Source organism: Scyliorhinus canicula, chromosome 12, assembly GCF_902713615.1.
Source record: "Scyliorhinus canicula chromosome 12, sScyCan1.1, whole genome shotgun sequence".
Classification (NCBI taxonomy): Eukaryota; Metazoa; Chordata; class Chondrichthyes; order Carcharhiniformes; family Scyliorhinidae; genus Scyliorhinus; species Scyliorhinus canicula.
The window spans coordinates 1,511,626-1,530,625 of NC_052157.1; the positions used below are offsets into that span (position 1 = coordinate 1,511,626).

General features: G+C 51.6%; 1 protein-coding gene across 1 annotated transcript in view; it reads left to right on the forward strand.

The window, feature by feature from the left end:
- hdc (histidine decarboxylase) overlaps positions 1-13,240 on the forward strand; it is an 80,342-nt gene extending 67,102 nt beyond the window's left edge. The window contains exons 8-10 of the mRNA XM_038812947.1: positions 861-959; positions 2,257-2,358; positions 12,437-13,240. Of these exons, the coding sequence (XP_038668875.1) occupies positions 861-959; positions 2,257-2,358; positions 12,437-12,892 (657 nt within the window). The 3' untranslated portion in view covers positions 12,893-13,240. The remainder of the gene's footprint in view (positions 1-860; positions 960-2,256; positions 2,359-12,436) is intronic.
- Positions 13,241-19,000: the final 5,760 nt, after the last annotated feature.

Here is a 19,000-nt window from a genome sequence, read left to right on the forward strand (position 1 = left end):
GGGTCTGGATGAGGGCTTTAGGAGGTGGCAGCGGGCAGGGATTGGCAGATTTGGGGATCTCTTCATTGAGTAGGAGTTCCTGAGCCTGGAGGCTTTAGAGGAGGAGTTTGAGTTACCCAGTAGGAACGGGTTTTGGTACCTGCAGGTACAGGACTTTGTCCGGAGACAGGTTCCAAGCTTCCCTCACCTCTCCCTGAGGGGACTGCAGGATAGGTGATGTCAAATCCGGGGTTGGGAAGGGGGGGGGGGGAGGTTTCGGAAATACATAAGGAATTGATGGAGTGGGAAGGGGTCCCAATCGGGGAGTTGGGAGTTGGGTTATGGGAGAAGGCCCTGAGGACGGTCAATGCATCCTCGTTGTGTGCCAGGCTCAGCCTGGTCCAGTTCAAGGTGGTCCACAGGGGCTCATTACTGTGGCCGCGTTTCTCAGGCTGGAGATGATTACGTTTTCCTTAAGGGGTTCAATACAGGGGTTCACTCGGAGGTGGCAGCCGTTCATTGATTTCTGTAAGGAAAACTGACCGTCAGCAGGAGGGGAGGAGAATGGGGGGAAGGGGGAGGGGCTGGGGAGGAAAGGGGAAGCATGGAAGTGAAGAATAGGGGTGGGGAATCTAAAGTCTGTGTAGCTAGGAGTTAGGGCAGGGTGGAGCTGGGTGTGTTACCGTGGGGATTTTACTGTGGGGTGTGTCAGACCGCTCTATTATTTAGAATGTTAATATGTTGAAATGTTAAAATTATAAATGCCTCATTAAAATGTTTTCTAATAAAAAAGAATTTGCTAAATTTTGTTTCAGCGATTTAGTGCAGGGATTTATTTGAAGGTGACTTTATTGAGGAAAGGATTATCTCTCTCCCCACAGAATTGGCAAATACCTTTGAGCCGCAGGTTTCGATCTTTAAAACTCTGGTTTGTTATTCGCTCTTTCGGTGTGGAGGGACTGCAGGCACATGTCAGACATGTAAGTATTTGCTCTAGGCCTGTTTCTGGTTCAGTTTCTGTCTGACAGGCAGAGGTTTAACCTGATTATTAACCAGCAGAACTGCAATTGACTAATGATAAGTTTACATCAAAACCCATTTCACCCCAGTCATCTGGCCTGGATTCAAATCCACCTTCAAAGCAAAATTTTCTCTAAACTGTGCAAAGGTGCAAAGTTTCTAAACAAGCCCGCATGTCAACAAATCTCCTGCACATTCCACCCAACTGAATCTTATCCTTTCAGACGCATCACAAAAACTTAAATCTATAAAACCTCTGCATTGTGAAGCTATATTCCTGAGTTATCAACTCCTCCAGTACTGGAAACAGTCTGTTTATTCACTCTATATCAAAACTGTTCTTAATGTTTAACACCCCTAACACCCCTCCTGGTAACATCCCGGCTTCTCCAGTGTCTCTTGATCATTGAAGTCTCTCTTCCCAGTTGTCATTCAAGGAAATCTTTTCTGGACCCTCTCTCAGGGTTAAAGACTGATCCTCCAATTTTGGACAATGGCTGAGGCCTAAATAATGTTTTAAAGGTTAAGCACAACTAGTTTTGTTTTTAATTTAGAGTACCCAATTCCTTTTTTTCCAATTAAGGGGCAATTTAGCGTGGCCAATCCACCTACCCTGCAGATCTTTGGGTTGTGGGGGTGAAACCCACGCAGACACGGGGAGAATGTGCAAACTCCACACGGACAGTGACCCGAGGCCGGGATGGAACCTGGGACCTTGGCACCGTAAGGCAGCAGTGCTAACCACTGCACCACCGTGCCAACCTGGGATAGCAGTGCTAACCACTGCGCCAATGTGCCGCCCTTGGGCAGCAGTGCTAACCACTGCGCCACTGTGCCAACCTGGGATAGCAGTGCTAACCACTGCGCCAATGTGCCGCCCTTGGGCAGCAGTGCTAACCACTGCGCCACCGTGCCAACCTGGGATAGCAGTGCTAACCACTGCGCCACCATGCTGTCCCCACTTCCTTGGTTTTAACAACAACTCTATTCATAAAGCGCAGGATCAAATATTCTTACAAAGGCTTTCTCAACTTGTCCTGTCACCTTCACTGTGTGATGTGCACACCTGCACCCTCTTTAAAATTGTACCGTTTTCTTTAAACGTGTCTTCCATTCCTCTTTCCAAATTCATGGGTTCGCTGTCCTTAACGCTGGAGATTTATATCCAGCACCTTCACCTCCAAATGTAAACTCATTTCAGCTATTTTGTTGCCTTGTTTAATTCTAACTTCGATTGGCACACGTTTTATTGGACAGGGGACAGAGATGGCCAAGTTTTTCGAGTCCTTGGTTCGAAGTGATTGTAATTTTGAAGTCCCAGCAAAGAGACATCTTGGACTGGTGACCTTCCGTTTGAAGGTGAGGAAATTATCACAGTAGTTTCACCACAGAACGTAGGACACCATCTCTCGATGCCAGGAAAGGTTTCTAATCCTGGCAATTGGCTGTGCATTTTCCACATGGTTTAAATTGGTTGTTGCGAGGTAACTGACACAAGGACAGACCTGGCGATGTACAGCGAGTGAAAATGTAATTGATACAAGGGGGATCAATTGGACCCATGGGGGACCCATCCGGTCTGTTTTCAGAAATCTGGCACAATAAACAGGCCACCCGCCAGCTCACTCCCCATAATGAGGTGTGGGTGGGCACCAAAATTGGCAGCCCCCATGCCAGGCATATCTTAAATAAATAATTAGGTGCCAATCTCGTTGGCCCAATACTCCAAAAGGCTGTTGGTAGCAGTGGCCCTGGGTTTGGGGACAGTGGTGGAAGTATATGGGGTTGGAGGGAGCATTGGGGGGGTCCAATTTGTGGTAATCACCGGTTTGCCCCGGGGAGGTTGGATGGGAGGGTTTCAGGGGTAATAGAGAGCAGGGATTGAGAGGCTGGGGGACCTATTTACTGATTTGATTCCCTGTTTGGAGGATCTGGAAGTGGAGATGAATTGCTAGGACGGAATGGGTTTCGTTTTCTGCAGGTAAGAGATTTTGTACGAAGGCAGGTTTCAACCTTTCCGCTACGACCACCACAGGGGATACAGGACAAGATAGTCTCTGGAACTGGGGTGGGGGAGGGGGATGGGGAGGGGGAGGGGAAGGTATCGGAAATCTATAAAGAACTTATGGAGTGGGAGGAAACCCAGATAGGTGAGCTAAAGCGTTAATGGGAAGATGTGTTGGGAAAGGAGTTAGAGGCGGGTCTGTGGGAGGATTCCTGAGCAGAGTCAATGAAACCTCATCATGTGGCAGACTCAGCCTGATACAATTCAAGGTGCTTCACTGGGCACACGTGACGGTGATCTCCCGGATAAGCAGGTTTTTTGGGATAGAAGAGGACAGGTGTGTGACGAGTGCGGGAGGGCCCGCAAATCATGTCCACAGGCTTTGGGCATGGCCAAAGCTTAGGGGATTCTGGCAGGGATTCGCGGATGTCATGTCCACGGTACTAAAAACGAGGGCGGCTTCGAGTCCGGAGGTGGCGATTTTTGGAGTGTCAGAAGACCCGGGAAACTAGGGGGCGTAAAAGGCTGACGTTTTGGCCTTTGCCTCCTTGGTAGCCCAGAGACGGATCTTACTAGCGCGGAGGGACTCAACGCCCCTGAAATCAGGGGTATGGGTTGGCGACATGGCCGGGATTCTCAGGCTTGAGAAAATTAAGTTCACCCTGAGAGGGTCAATGTTAGGGTTCATCCGGAGGTGGCAGCCGTTTATCCACTTCTTCGGGGGAAACTAAACTGTCAGCAGAGGCAATGGGGGGGGGGGGTTAGGGAGAACGGGGGGGGGGGGGTTAGGGAGAACGGGGGGGGGGGGTTAGGGAGAACGGGGGGGGGTTAGGGAGAACGGGGGGGGTTAGGGAGAACGGGGGGGTTAGGGAGAACGGTGGGGGGGGGGTAGGGAGAACGGGGGGGGGTTAGGGAGAACGGTGGGGGGGTAGGGGGTAGGGAGAACGGGGGGGTAGGGGGGGTTAGGGAGAACGGGGGGGGGTTAGGGAGAACGGTGGGGGGGGGGTAGGGGGGTAGGGAGAACGGTGGGGAGGGGTTAGGGAGAACGGGGGGGGTTAGGGAGAACGGTGGGGGGGGTAGGGGGTAGGGAGAACGGGGGGTAGGGGGGGTTAGGGAGAACGGGGGGGGGGTTAGGGAGAACGGGGGGGGGGTTAGGGAGAACGGGGGGGGGTGTTAGGGAGAATGGTGGGGGGGTAGGGGGGGTAGGGAGAACAGTGGGGGGGTATGGGGGGTTAGGGAGAATGGTAGGGGGGGTAGGGGGGTAGGGAGAACAGGGGGGGTTAGGGGGGGTTAGGGAGAATGGTGGGGGGGGGGGGGGAGGGGGGAATTAGGCTAATTTTTGTCCAGATTAGACGGGAACAGTGGGAATTTGGAGGGCTGTGCTACGCACTGAACTATGTTTACATTTGTATTTGTATCTTTTGTTGTTATAAAACCATAAATGCCTTAATAAAATGTTTCTTAAAAAATAAATAAATAAACAAATAAGGGTCAATTGAGCTTTTTAACTAGTCAGTCGATCCCAATAATCTGCTGCCTATGCAATCAAATGCTTTTGCATTTTGTGGCCTGTCACCCTAAGACAGTAACCTCCCCCCCCCCCCCCGTCGCTGCCCCCCCCCCCCCCCCCCCCCCCCGTCGCTGCTCCCCCTTCCCCCCCCCCCTGCATTTAATATCCCAGGAACAAGTGCAGAAAATAATCAAACCGGCTAATGGAATGCTGGCCTTTATATCCAGCAGATTGAAGTATAAAGACACGGGGGTTATGCTGCAGCTTTACAAACCCCTGGTTAGACCCCACTCAGAGTCACTGTGAACCGTTCTGGGCACCGCACCAGGAAGGATATTTTAGCCTTGGAGAGAGAGCAATGCAGGTTTACAAGAATTATACCTGGATTAAAGGGGTTGAGTTACGAGGAGCTGTTTTCGCTAGGATTAGAATTAGACCTGTTTTCGCTAGGATTAGAATGTTATGGGGTGATCTGACCAAAGTATTCCAGACTTCACGGGGAAAGACAGGACAGATAAAGATAAACTATTTCCATTGATTGGAGATTCTGTAACTCGGGGGCATAGTCTAAATATTAGGGCCAGACCGTTCAGGAGAGATGTTGGCAACAACTTCTTCACTCACAAAGTGGTAGAGATTGGAACTCTCTCCCACACACAGCAGTTGAAGCTATATCGGGTGAGTGTTGTACTACTCAGTTGAGAAGATGTGTGAAGAAATCAGTTTGCCCATAAGAGGGTCATTTAGGAGTCTGGTGACAGTGGGGAAGAAGCTGTTTTTGAGTCTGTTCGTGCGTGTTCTCAGACTTCTGTATCTCCTGCCCGATGGGAGAAGTTGGAAAAGTGAGTAAGCCGGGTGGGAGGGATCCTTGATTATGCTGCCCGCTTTCCCCCGGCAGTGGGAGGTGTGGATGGAGTCAATGGATGGGAGGCGGGTTTGTGTGATGGACTGGGCGGTATTCACGACTCTCTGAAGTTTCTTGCGGTCCTGGGCTGAGCAGTTGCCATACCAGGCTGTGATGCAGCCCGATAGGATGCTTTCTATGGTGCATCTGTAAAAGTTGGTAAGAGTCAATGTGGACATGCCGAATTTCCTTAGTTTCCTGAGGAAGTATAGGCGCTGTTTTGCTTTCTTGGTGGTAGCGTCGACGTGGGTGGACCAGGACAGATTTTTGGAGATGTGCACCCCTAGGAATTTGAAACTGCTAACCATCTCTACCTCGGCCCCGTTGATGCTGACAGGGGTGTGTACAGTACTTTGCTTCCTGAAGTCAATGACCAGCTCTTTAGTTTTGCTGGGATTGAGGAAGAGATTGTTGTTGTTACATCACTCCTCTGTTGTTGCCTAAGGAGTGATCCAGTAGTCAAATAAAAATCATGCCAATTTGGTCTGTATGGATGCCACAACCGTGTTAAATGTCAAAACTAGTCCCCCCCTTTGGGTCAAAGTGGGCCAAGAATGCAGCAGGTGTTGTTTAACTTTATTGAAAACCTCCACCTGTGTTGCCTGCCAAGACCATATTTGGAACTTCTGTAGAAGGGATTTGGATTTAGATCTGGATTTTGTTTATTATCACGTGTACCGAGGTACAGTGAAAAGTATTTTTCTGCGAGCGGCTCAACAGATCATTAAGTACATGGGAAGAAAATAAAAGAAAAGAAAATACATAATAGGGCAACACAAGATATACAATGTAACTACATAAGCACTGGCATTGGATGAAGCATACAGGGTGTAGTGTTAATGAGGTCAGTCCATAAGAGGGTCATTTAGGAGTCTGGTGACAGTGGGGAAGAAGCTGTTTTTGAGTCTGTTCGTCCGTGTTCTCAGACTTCTGTATCTCCTGCCCGATGGAAGAAGTTGGAAGTGTGAGTAAGCCGGGTGGGAGGGGTCTTTGATTATGCTGCCAAGTTATGTCAGGGGATCAGGAGGAGGTCAAGTTTGGGATAAATTTCCTGCAATAATGTATTAACTCCAGGAAAGGTTTTAACTCTGGTGTTTTTGGAGTCGGTGCCTCGTTGAGGCCTTTACCTGATCAGCTGGGTATGAAGGCAATAACCCAAGTGGCTCACTTCATTTTCATGAGAAACATATTTTCCCCATTTCGGGTGTACCCCAACTGCCTAGACTCTCCGCAAGACATTGTCTCGGGTTTGTCACTTCTGAAGTCCCCGCGACTTGGACATCATCCAAGTGCGACACCACTTTGGGTAACCCTGGGACCATGTTCTCCATGATCCCTTGTAATATGGCACACACTGATGATAACTCATTTCTACTCATACAGGCCCTTGTGCATGTATATTGGAACAATGTCTCATTCAAGTTGAAGATATGATCCAGGCCTATCTAACTTAGTGACCACCTGGCCACCTGCCAACCTGGCGCACAGGTCTTCGATTTGAGGCACAGGGCGCGATTTAAGGGGAGATGTTCTAAGTGCTGTATCGGACGCGACTTCCCGGGTGCTTCCTGACAGCCGGGCCTGCGAGACCGTGACCCGTATTTAACGGCAAAAAGTGCCGGAACTGACCCCCACAAGCTTCATGGCAGAAAGAACTGTCCCACCAGCTCATTCGCCTGGACTGCACCCGGCAGGTCCCACTAACAAGGGAGAGCTGCCCTGTTATCACCCGCACGAGACCTATAGTCTCTGTGAGTCCTGTCGAATATCAGTGGGGAGCCTGAGGACTTTTATGACTGAGATATGTATAAAGTCAGCCAGGTATGGAACTGACAGAGCCGGTTGGGAATCGAGAGCATAGAGACGGCTGGGAATCGAGAGCATAGACACGACTGGGAATCGAGAGCATAGAGACGGCTGGGAATCGAGAGCATAGAGACGGCTGGGAATCGAGAGCATAGAGACGGCTGGGAATCGAGAGCATAGACACGGCTGGGAATCGAGAGCATAGACACGGCTGGGAATCAACAGCATAGACACGGCTGGGAATCGACAGCATAGACACGGCTGGGAATCGACAGCATAGACACGGCTGGGAATCGACAGCATAGACACGGCTGGGAATCGACAGCATAGACACGGCTGGGAATCGACAGCATAGACACGGCTGGGAATCGACAGCATAGACACGGCTGGGAATCGACAGCATAGACACGGCTGGGAATCGAGAGCATAGACACGGCTGGGAATCGACAGCATAGAGACGGCTGGGAATCGACAGCATAGACACGGCTGGGAACCGAGAGCATAGACACGGCTGGGAATCGACAGCATAGAGACGGCTGGGAATCGACAGCATAGACACGGCTGGGAATTGAGAGCATAGAGACGGCTGGGAATCGACAGCATAGACAGGGCTGGGAATCGAGAGCATAGACACGGCTGGGAATTGAGAGCATAGACACGGCTGGGAATTGAGAGCATAGACACGGCTGGGAATCGACAGCATAGACACGGCTGGGAATTGAGAGCATAGACACGGCTGGGAACCGAGAGCATAGACACGGCTGGGAATTGAGAGCATAGACACGGCTGGGAATCGACAGCATAGACAGGGCTGGGAATCGACAGCATAGACACGGCTGGGAATTGAGAGCATAGACACGGCTGGGATCTGATGTTGTTTGTGAATATAAACCAAGTTTTATAAATAAACCAATTTTTCTTTTGAGAATCTCGATTGGGACTCAATTTGGCCTACAAATCTGGCGATGAGGATAAAACTGGATTACTGTCAACACTGCTACACCGTGGGAGGAACAGCCACCTCCTTTTCACTGCTGGACTGAGATTGTGGACATTTATTCCTATTACAAAACGCCGTTGTTTGGAAGATTTGACGTGTTCGAATCTCACCACTCAATAAAACAAAATCTGGAATGAAAAGTCGAACGATGACCATGAAACCATTGACGATTGTCGTAAAAAGCCATCTGGGTCACTAATGTCCTTTAGGGAAGGAAATCTGCCGCCCTTACCCGGTCTGGTCTACATGTGACTCCAGACCCACAGCAATGTGGTTGACTCTTAACTGCCCCTCAAGGGCAATTAGAGATGGAACAATTAATGTTGGCACAGCCTGCGACACGTCCACACGTCCCATGAACAAATTTTTAAAAACAAAGAATGCATGTGTTACTTTTTCAGGGTGAACGCTATCTCAGATGTTGAGCGACAGACAGACAGACAGTGATTATGCTGCCCGCCTGTGGAGCTCAGACTTATGGATAAAAGGCCTGACATAATCCGCAGTTCCGGACACATAAATATTCGAACAATTGATAATCTGAATGGTGCGACATTTCAAACCTAAACCGTCTGCTATGGTGCAGAGATCCTGGGCTGGAATCACCATCGGCAGAATCCACAACGGAAGCGCCGATCGCCCACCAGATATACACGGCCTGGTGCAGCCCAGCAAGGGCATGAAGCACAGCCACAGGCAGAGAGATTCCAGCCTCCCCTTACTCTGCAGTCATCATTAGAGTCTTTGAACCTTGGGGGAGGGGGGAGGGATGTTATAACCCACAAGAGACCTCCGGTGTCGGAGCAATCAATCTCCCGGTGAGAGTCGCTGAATACGAGCGCCCCCTGCTAAGGGGGGGAGAGGGAGCTCGAGGACATTCATGAGTGAGATCTGTGTAAAGTGGGCCGGGTTTGGAGCCAAGAGCGCTGACCTGGCTGCGATGCGATGCCGTTTGGAAATATAGTTGCTTCGCAATAAACCAAGTTTCCTTTTGGCCAACTTGATTCCGTCTCATTTGTGGGTGACTAAATGCACAAACACTCCCTCTGAACACACTCTGGTCAGCACACAGCCCTGCCACCACGTAGACCCGCTCCACGCTTCATGGATACCAACTTGGGCAGGCTGCTGGACGCCGCGGAGGCGAGACGGGAACACCCTCTTCCCCCGAGGTGGTCAGTGGATCAGCCACAGGATCACCAATGCCATTTGGGAGGCACTGGCAGTGACGGTCAGTGCAGGCAGTCTGGTCAGGAGGACTACAGTCCAGTGCTGGAGACTGCCATCCAGTGCTGGTGACTGCCATCCAGTGCTGGAGACTGCCATCCAGTGCTGGTGACTGCCATCCAGTGCTGGTGACTGCCATCCAGTGCTGGAGACTGCCGTCCAGTGCTGGAGACTGCCGTCCAGTGCTGGAGACTGCCGTCCAGTGCTGGAGACTGCCGTCCAGTGCAGGAGACTGCCGTCCAGTGCTGGAGACTGCCGTCCAGTGCAGGAGGACTGCCGTCCAGTGCTGGAGACTGCCGTCCAGTGCAGGAGGACTGCCGTCCAGTGCTGGACACTGCCGTCCAGTGCAGGAGACTGCCGTCCAGTGCAGGAGGACTGCCGTCCAGTGCTGGAGACTGCCATCCAGTGCAGGAGACTGCCGTCCAGTGCAGGAGGACTGCCGTCCAGTGCTGGACACTGCCGGCCAGACCGACAATCGCCACCAAGCTGCACCGGTAAGTAACTACAGTTCACAGACTGGGCCGTACAGTTCGCAGACTGGGCCGTATAGTTCGCAGACTGGGCCGTACAGTTCTGTGAACCATGTGGCCCTTATTAAGCCTGTCTTTTCCAGGTGCTCAGGTTCAGTCCCCATCTTTCCCAATAGGGAATATGGAACCGGTCTCGCTCTGAAATATTTAGGCCTAGCCTCAGGGTCGACTAGAATCTTGGGCTGAATTCTCTGATTCTGCGACTATATGCCGACGCTAGTTTGGGAACTGTGGTGCTTTATGACGCCAAAATCAGTGGCAAAGCCTGACTAATTCCAGGACCAGTGAGGGGTTAGCAGTGTCGCCAGGTAAACTCCCGGCACCCTCACCAAAAATGGCTGGAGAATGGGCGGGTCCGTGGCCACGCATGCGCACGGCAAAGACCTGCAGCGGTCACGGCGTACAACATGATGCTGGCCGTACGCGGACCCGCCCTGAAAAATATTGCCCCACAGGACACCCCCTTGTCACCCCCCCCCCCCCCACTAGACCCCCAGCCCTCGCGGAAGCCCCTGTGGCCAGCGGCACAGCGCCCGGCCGAGTGTGGCAGCACTGGACACGGCAACCGCGTGGCCGGGAACTCAGCCCATCAGGGCGGAGCATTGGGGGAGGACCTTTCAAAGATGCACCAACACCGTTTCAACAGCGCGCGATGCAATGACGCCGGTTTGGGGGGGGGGGGGGGCGGAGATTCTAAAACCGGTGTCAAACCAGCTCTGCCCCCGATTTGGGCGTCGGAAGGGATTCTCCGCCCGATCGCCAAATACGATATCGGCGTCGGGCAATGGAGAATCCTGCCCCTTGGCTTTGACTCCTCTTAATTCCCCAAGTTCTTCCTGGCAACTTCACAGTGTTTGCTGATGTTTACTGACATACAGTCATCCCACACCCTGCCTGAGGATCCCTGATCAGTTCACCCTGATTCTCTGGAGTCAATCTCCCCCCCATTAGGCCTGGCCCTTGCCCTACATAAGGATGAGTGGGAGTGGGGCTGATTGCTGCCTGTAAGTCACTGAAGCCATTGTGGGTTCTTCCAATTGTTTTTTGGGGGGTTGGCAAGTTGTTTATTCCGCATACCAGTCTGTCTCTTAACATTCCATCCAGGGATGGCCCAAAATCACAAATGTTCTGCCAATTTTTATAATCTGACCAAAAATGTAGTTCCGTGTTCCCCTAGGATTCTCCCTGCCATGTTAAAGCCATGTTAAAGCCATGTTAAAGCCATGTTAAAGCCATGTTAAAGCCATGTTAAAGCCATGTTAAAGCCATGTTAAAGCCATGTTAAAGCCATGTTAAAGCCATGTTAAAGCCATGTTAAAGCCATGTTAAAGCCATGTTAAAGCCATGTTAAAGCCATGTTAAAGCCATGTTAAAGCCATGTTAAAGCCATGTTAAAGCCATGTTAAAGCCATGTTAAAGCGTTGTTAAAGCCATGTTAAAGCGTTGTTAAAGCCACGTTAAAGCGGTATGTCTGGACTATAACAGAGGGCTTTGGGTTACAGTGGTTTCTACAAACTTGTTAAAAGTCTTCGAGTCAGGGGCATCTGGATAGGTCAGACTATTGTAACATTGAATGTTGGAGCCCTGCACGCTGTCAGTACTATTAGTTTCTGTTTTTAATCTCCCTCAATATTATTCGGCTGGAAGAAGGTGCTCTGTGTAGTGGGCCAATCTTCTCCCCTACATCACACAGGGTTCCATTTCGCTGAAAAGAGGCTTTTTATTTACCGGAGAAGCCACTTCTTCTCAACAATGAAGGTTGCTCGGAGAAAAAAACTTGTTATTCCTCATCACCAATGTAATAACCTTGTCTAGGTCATACTTCTGACGGCAAACCCTTTTAAAGACCCCAGCCTCTAAACCGTGCCTCTTGTTTGAGATGTGGTGATTCTCTGGTTAAATCATCACCAGTCAGCTCTCTCCCTTAAAGGGGAAAGCAGCCTCTGGTCATCTGGGACTATGGCGACTTTACTTTATCATTCCTTTTTATTTACGTACCGGAAAAGGCTGTTGCTGCGGTTTACAGGCCACAAGTCTAGGGGCCAAAGGAACACCAGCCTGGGTTGAAGCAGGAGGTTTTAAACGTCTGCTGCTTGTTTCCCATTGGGCGAACTCCCACCCGCTCAATAGGGAAGTTCATACTCCACGAAGCACGTGGGGAGATCTATTGATGATTCCCCCACGTCCTTCGAGGCCACCATAACAGATAATGTGTTAGGAATTGAATAAAATGTAATATTGGTAAAGTGAGGTTTGATGTTCTTTCTCCTCTTGACGATTATGGATTTGGAACAGACGATATGGAAGGAGATTAATTTATGGTATAAAGTGAGCTGGATTGATGTGAAGGGAGCTGAGTCTTAAAGATCATGTCGAAAATGCAACCTGAATGTGTAATGTCAAATGTAATTCATTAATGATTATTCAACTAAAATCACATCATTAAAATAAACAGGGGCCAAACAGTTTGACGGAAGAGCTCCTGGCAGAACTCAACCAATCCGGCAGCGTGTACCTGGTTCCAGCAACCATCAATGAGAAGTTCATCATTCGCTTCACTGTCACCTCCCAGTTCACACTGCAACAGGACATCCTGCGAGATTGGGAAATAATCCAGCAAAATGCAGCCAAAATTCTACTCAATCGCTCAAAAAAGCAGAACAGCCCCTTCAACAGCATGCCAGAGAAAATCCTGTCCAACTGTAATTGTGTTGAAGCTGAGATTCTGGTTCCTGGTAACAGCATCTCTGAACTTGGGCAAAATAAACAACGTTTCCCAGTTGAAACTATGACTGATCCTCAAAGTGAGACTGGATGTTTGGGGTCTGTCTCGAACTCGGAGGATTCAGTCGATCATTTTGAAGATACATTTCATGTTAAGGGTTTACATAGAAACATACATAGAAAATAGAAGCAGGAGGAGGCCATTCGGCCCTTCCAGCCTGCTCCGCTATTCATTATGATCATGGCTGATCATCAAGTTCAATACCCTGATCCCACCTTCCCCCCAATATCCGTGGGCCCCTTTAGCCCCAAGAGCGAAATCTAATTTGCTTCTTGAAATTACAGAATGTTTTGGCCTCTAACTACTTTCTTTACCACAGATTCACCACTCTCTGGGTGAAGAAATTTCTCCTCACATCAGTTTACCCCCTTATCCTCAAACTATGACCCCTAGTCTGGACTCGCCCACCATGGGGAGTATTGTTTCTGAATCTACCCTGTCTAATCCTGTCAGAATTTTATAAGTTTCTATGAGATCCCCTCTCAATCTTCTAAACTCCAATGAATATAATCCTAACCGATTTAGTCTCTCCTCATCTGACAGTCCCGCCATCCCAGGAATCAGCCGGGTAAACCTTCGCTGCGCTCCCTCCATAGCAGGAACATCCTTCCTCAGATAGGGACACCAAAACTGTACACAATGGGCGGTATTCTTCCCCACCCCCACCACGTGGGAGAACCGCATGCGGGAGTCGGGGCGTGTGCCCCGGCGATTCTCCCACCTCCCGAAACCAACGGCGCGCGAATCACGCCGGGCCGCTCGGAGAATCACCGCAAACGGCGAGCGGCAATTCTCCGGCCCGGATGGGCTGAGCAGCCGCTCCGACACGACAGAGTCCCGCCGGCGCCGTCCACCCCTGGTCGCTGCCGGCGGGAACTCTGCGTGAACGCTCGGGGGGCAGCCTGTGGGGGGGCCTCTGAAGGGGTCTGGCCCATGATCGGGGCCCACCAATCGGCGGGCCGGCTTCTCCCACCTGGGCCTACATTCCGCTGCGGCCGGCCCTGAACACCCACACCATATTGCGTCGGGGCCGGCGCACGTAAGAAGTTCCCCGTGCATGCGCAGGATAGTGCGGCCCAACTGCGCTTGCGCAGGATTGAGCTGCCCTGACTGAGCAGGTGCGGGTTGGCGCAGTGCCCATTTGGCGCTGCGTAAGGATGTTGGAGCAGCATGGGCCAGAATAGGTCATGCCCGGGCCCTGTTTGCGCAGGCGTGAAACGCGATGGTGTTCACGATGGCACATTAGGTCCGCGGAGCGGAGAATCACTCCCAATATTCCAGGAGTGGTGTCACCAATGCCCTATATTAATTTTATTATGAAAACATCCCTATTCCTATACACAAATCCTCTCGCTATGAAGGCCAACATACCATTTGCCTTCTTTCCTGCCTGCTGTACCTGCACGCTTACTTTCAGCAACTGATACCCAAGGATACAAAGCTCTCGCTGAGTATCCACCTCTCTCAATTTACACCCACTCAAATAATAATCTGCTTTCCTATTTTTGCTGCTGAAGTGGATAACCTCACATTTATCCACATTATACTGCATCTGCAATGCATGTACCCACTCACTCAGCCTGTCCAAATCCTGCTGAAGCATCTCTGCATCCTCCTCACAGCTCACCCTCCCACCCAACTTTGTATCATCTGCAAATTTGGAGAAAATACATTTAGTTCCCTCGTACAAATCATGAATGTATAATGTGAACAGTTGGGGTCCTGGCACAGATCCCTGTGGTATCCCACTCGTCACTGCTGCCTATCAGAAAAAGACCCATTTATTCCAACTTTTTGCCTCCTGTCTGCTAACCAGTTTTATATCCATCTCAAGACACTACCCACAACCCCATGCGCTTTAACTTTACACAGTAATCTGCTATGTGAGACCTTGTCGAAAGTTTTCTGAAAGTCTAAATAAACCACATCCACCGGTGCTCCCCGGTCAACTCAACTAGCTACATCTTTAAAGATTTCAAAGAATTCCAGTAGATTTGTCAAGCATGATTTTCCTTTCGCAAATCCATGTTGACTTTGTCTGATTACATCACTGCTTTCCAAATGCTGTGCTGTGAAATCCTTGATAATGGACTCCAGCAGCTTCCCCCTACCGGCTTTAGGCTCACTGGTCTATAGTTCCCTGTTTTCTCTCTACCTCCCTTTTTGAATAGTGGAATAAATTCACTACACTCCAATCTCTTGTAACCATTCCAGAGTCCAAATAATTTTGGAAAATGACCACCAATGGATCTACTATTTGTGCGATTTTACAATTTGAAACCCAGAGATAAATTAATCACTCCATTAATACTCCCGGCTACCTCGCAATGCAACACAAGCAGGAAACTGCTGTTCAATAAACTGCAACCTCGAGCTCACCTCTGGCATTGAGCCCTGACCAGACCAGGAAACATTGAAACCAAAGCTAGAGGGGCAGTCACTCCCTAACTCTCCCAGAAAAAATACTGCAAAATATCATCTAAAAAAGTTGGAAAATCCCAATAGAGCCAGCTGGCTTTCTGCTTTATTGTTAAGTAATTGATGGCTTCATTCTGTTGTCTCTGGGAGGATACTGGAACGGTTGCATTCTTAATAATGAGGTTCAGGTTTCTCTAAATTTCATAATCATTTTTAATGAACTCTTTGTGATCCTGATTGTTAAAGTGCTGTAATCTTTACTTCATCAATTAAACTTTTATTTTGTCAGTTTGGTTCACAGTTACATTTAGTAACATGTTTTAAAATCAGAATAAAATTTAATTTCTGTCAACTGAAAGTTGCAGCCTGTTAGTTTATTTGATAAACTTGTAACAATTACAATTGGTCAAAAGGTCAGATTGGGATCTGAAAGTTAGTGGGATTTTCTGCTCAGTTAGGGAAGCCTGTCGACTCTCAAATCCCCTCATTTCAGCTGCGGGAATAAGGCCCAAAACACGGCAGCGGATTGGAGGGGCCTGAATTAAAATGTGGTTCTGGGTTCCAACCACGACATTGAGAAGAGGCGGAATCAACTCAGCCCCACAGCCAGCTGGGGTGGGGTTCTCTGATAATCGGCGCGATGGCCGGGACCCAGCACCAAAAACGGTGAGGATCACTCCGCCCCCCCCCCCAAGCGTCGCAAAGTCTCCGGGCCCGAATGGGCTAGCAGTGGCGTGACGCATTTGCAACGGCGTCTCCCGCTGTGGACGTGGTGTGTCACTTGACGGCGGGCAGCGTAATCAACGCCGCTCAGCGTCACAGCACAAAAAACGGCCTCCCCTCCGGAAGATCTCCAAACATGGCCGTCCGCCGCACATCCCCGAGTTTCCCTGAGCGCGACATCGAGGTGCTCCTGGGTGCAGTAGAGCAGAGGAGGGAGGCCCTGTACCCTGGACATGGTTGCAGAGTCGGCCCACGCCACAGCCAGTGCCTGTGGAGGGAGGTGGCAGAGGCCGTCAGCGCTGTGGCTGTGACACCGAGGACAGGCACCCAGTGCCACAAGAAGGTGAACGGCCGCATCAGGGGAGCCAGGGTGAGTTCCCCTCCAGCCCCCCCGACGTGCGGCAGACCCCCAGGTGCAACCAACCCTAACCCTAACCCTAACCCTAACCCTGACCCTACCCCTGACCCTGACCCTGCCCTAACCCAACCCTACCCTAACCTTAACTCTAACCCTAACCCCTAACCCTAACCCTAAACCCTAACCCTAACCCTAACCCATAACCCTAACCCTGGCCCTACCACTGACCCTGACCCTCACTCTAACCCTAACACTGACGCTAACCCAAACCCTAACACTGTCCCTAACCCTGACCCTACCCCTAACCCTGACCCCTAACCCTAAACCTATCCCTAACCCCTAACCCTAACCCTGGCCCGACCACTGACCCTGCCCTAACCCTAACCCTACCCCTAACCCCTAACCCTAACCCCTAACCCAAACCCTAACCCTAACCCTGGCCCTACCACTGACCCTGACCCTCACTCTAACCCTAACACTGACCCTAACCCAAACCCTAACACTGTCCCTAACCCTGACCCTACCCCTAACCCAAAACCTAACCCTAACCCTAACCCCTAACCCTGGCCCTGACCCTAACCCCTAACCCTTAACCCTCACCCTAACCCTAATCCTGGACCTACCACTGACCCTGACCCTGCCCTAACCCTAACCCTACCCCTAACCCTACCCCTGACCCTGCCCTAACCCTAACCCTAACCCTACCCCTAACCCTACCCCTGACCCTGCCCTAACCCTAACCCTAACCCTACCCCTAACCCTGGCCCTGACCCTAACCCTAACCCTAATGTATTGCGACCTCTGCCAATATACTCGCAACCGCTGGCATGCAGTCACATACCTGTCTACCACTGTTGCCCTTTACCGCTGCCCCCCACAGGAGAAGCGTGCTCACAACAACAGGGGGCGCCAGAGGACTAGAGGGGGCCCAGCTGATGAGAGAACGCTCACGATCCATGAGGAAAGGGCCCTGGAACTGGCAGGCGGACCTGAGGACCGGGAGGTTGCCGATGCAGAGGTCGGGGGCCCGCCAGCAAGTGAGCCACCAACAGCCCATCCCCCTCCACCATATCCCCCATATCCTCCTCCCCATATCCCGGACTGGGGTCGGGGTGTGATCCCGGACTGGAGTCTGAGTGTGATCCCGGACTGGAGTCTGGGTGTGATCCCGGACTGGAGACTGGGTGTGATCCCGGACTGGAGTCTGGGTGTGATCCCGGACTGGAGTCTGAGAGTGATCCCGGACTGGACTCTGGGTGCGATCCTGGACTGGACTCTGGGTGTGATCCCGGACTGGAGTCTGGGTGTGATCCCGGACTGGACTCTGGGTCTGATCCCGGACTGGACTCTGGGTGTGATCCTGGACTGGAGTCTGGGTGAGATCCCGGACTGGAGTCTGCGTGCGATCCCGGACTGGAGTCTGGGTCTGATCCCGGACTTGAATCTGGGTGTGATCCCGGACTGGATCCTGGGTGTGATCCCTGGCTGGACTCTGGGTGTGAACCCGGACTGGACTCTGGGTGTGATCCCGGACTGGAATCTGGGTGTGAACCCGGACTGGAGTCTGGGTGTGATCCCGGACTGGACTCTGGGTGTGATCCCGGACTGGCATCTGGGTGTGATCCCGGACTGGATCCTGGGTGTGATCCCTGGCTGGACTCTGGGTCTGATCCCGGACTGGAGTCTGGGTGTGATCCCGGACTGGAGACTGGGTGTGATCCCGGACTGGAGTCTGGGTGTGATCCCGGACTGGAGTCTGAGAGTGATCCCGCACTGGAGTCTGGATCTGATCCCGCACTGGAATCTGGGTGTGAACCCGGACTGGACTCTGGGTGAGATCCCGGACTGGAATCTGGGTGTGATCCCGTACTGAAGTCTGGGTCTGATCCCGGACTGGATTCTGGCTGTGATCCCGGACTGGACTCTGGGTCTGATCTCAACTGGACTCTGGGTCTGATCCCGGACTGGACTCTGGGACTTATCCTGGACTGGAGTCTGGGTATGATCTCAACTGGACTCTCGGTCTGCTCCCGGATTGGACTCTGGGTCTTATCCCGGACTGGAGTCTGGGTGTGATCCAGGACTGGACTCTGGGTGTGATCCCGGACTGGAGTCTGGGTCTGATCCTGGACTGGACTCTGGGTCTGATCCTGGACTGGACTCTGGGTGTGATCTCGGACTGGAGTCTGAGTCTGATCCCGGACTGGACTCTGGGTGTGATCCCGGACTGGACTCTGGGTCTGATCCCGGACAGGACTCTGGGTCTGATCCGGGACTGGACTCTGGGTGTGATCCCGGACTGGAGTCTGGGTGTGATCCCGCACTGGACTCTGGGTGTGATCCTGGACTGGACTCTGGGTGTGATCCCGGACTGGAGTCTGGGTCTGATCCCGGACTGGACTCTGGGTGTGATCCCGGACTGGAGTCTGGGTGTGATCCCGGACTGGAGTCTGGGTCTGATCCCGGACTGGACTCTGGGTGTGATCCCGGACTGCAGTCTGGGTGTGATCCCGGACTGGACTCTGGGTGAGATCCCGGACTGGACTCTGGGTGTGATCCCGGACTGGAGTCTGGGTGTGAACCCAGACTGGACTCTGGGTGTGATCCCGGACTGGTCTCTGGGTGTGATCTCGGACTGGACTCTGGGTGTGATCCCGGACTGGACTCTGGGTGCGATCCCGGACTGGACTCTGGGTGTGAACCCGGACTGGACTCTGGGTGTGATCCCGGACTGG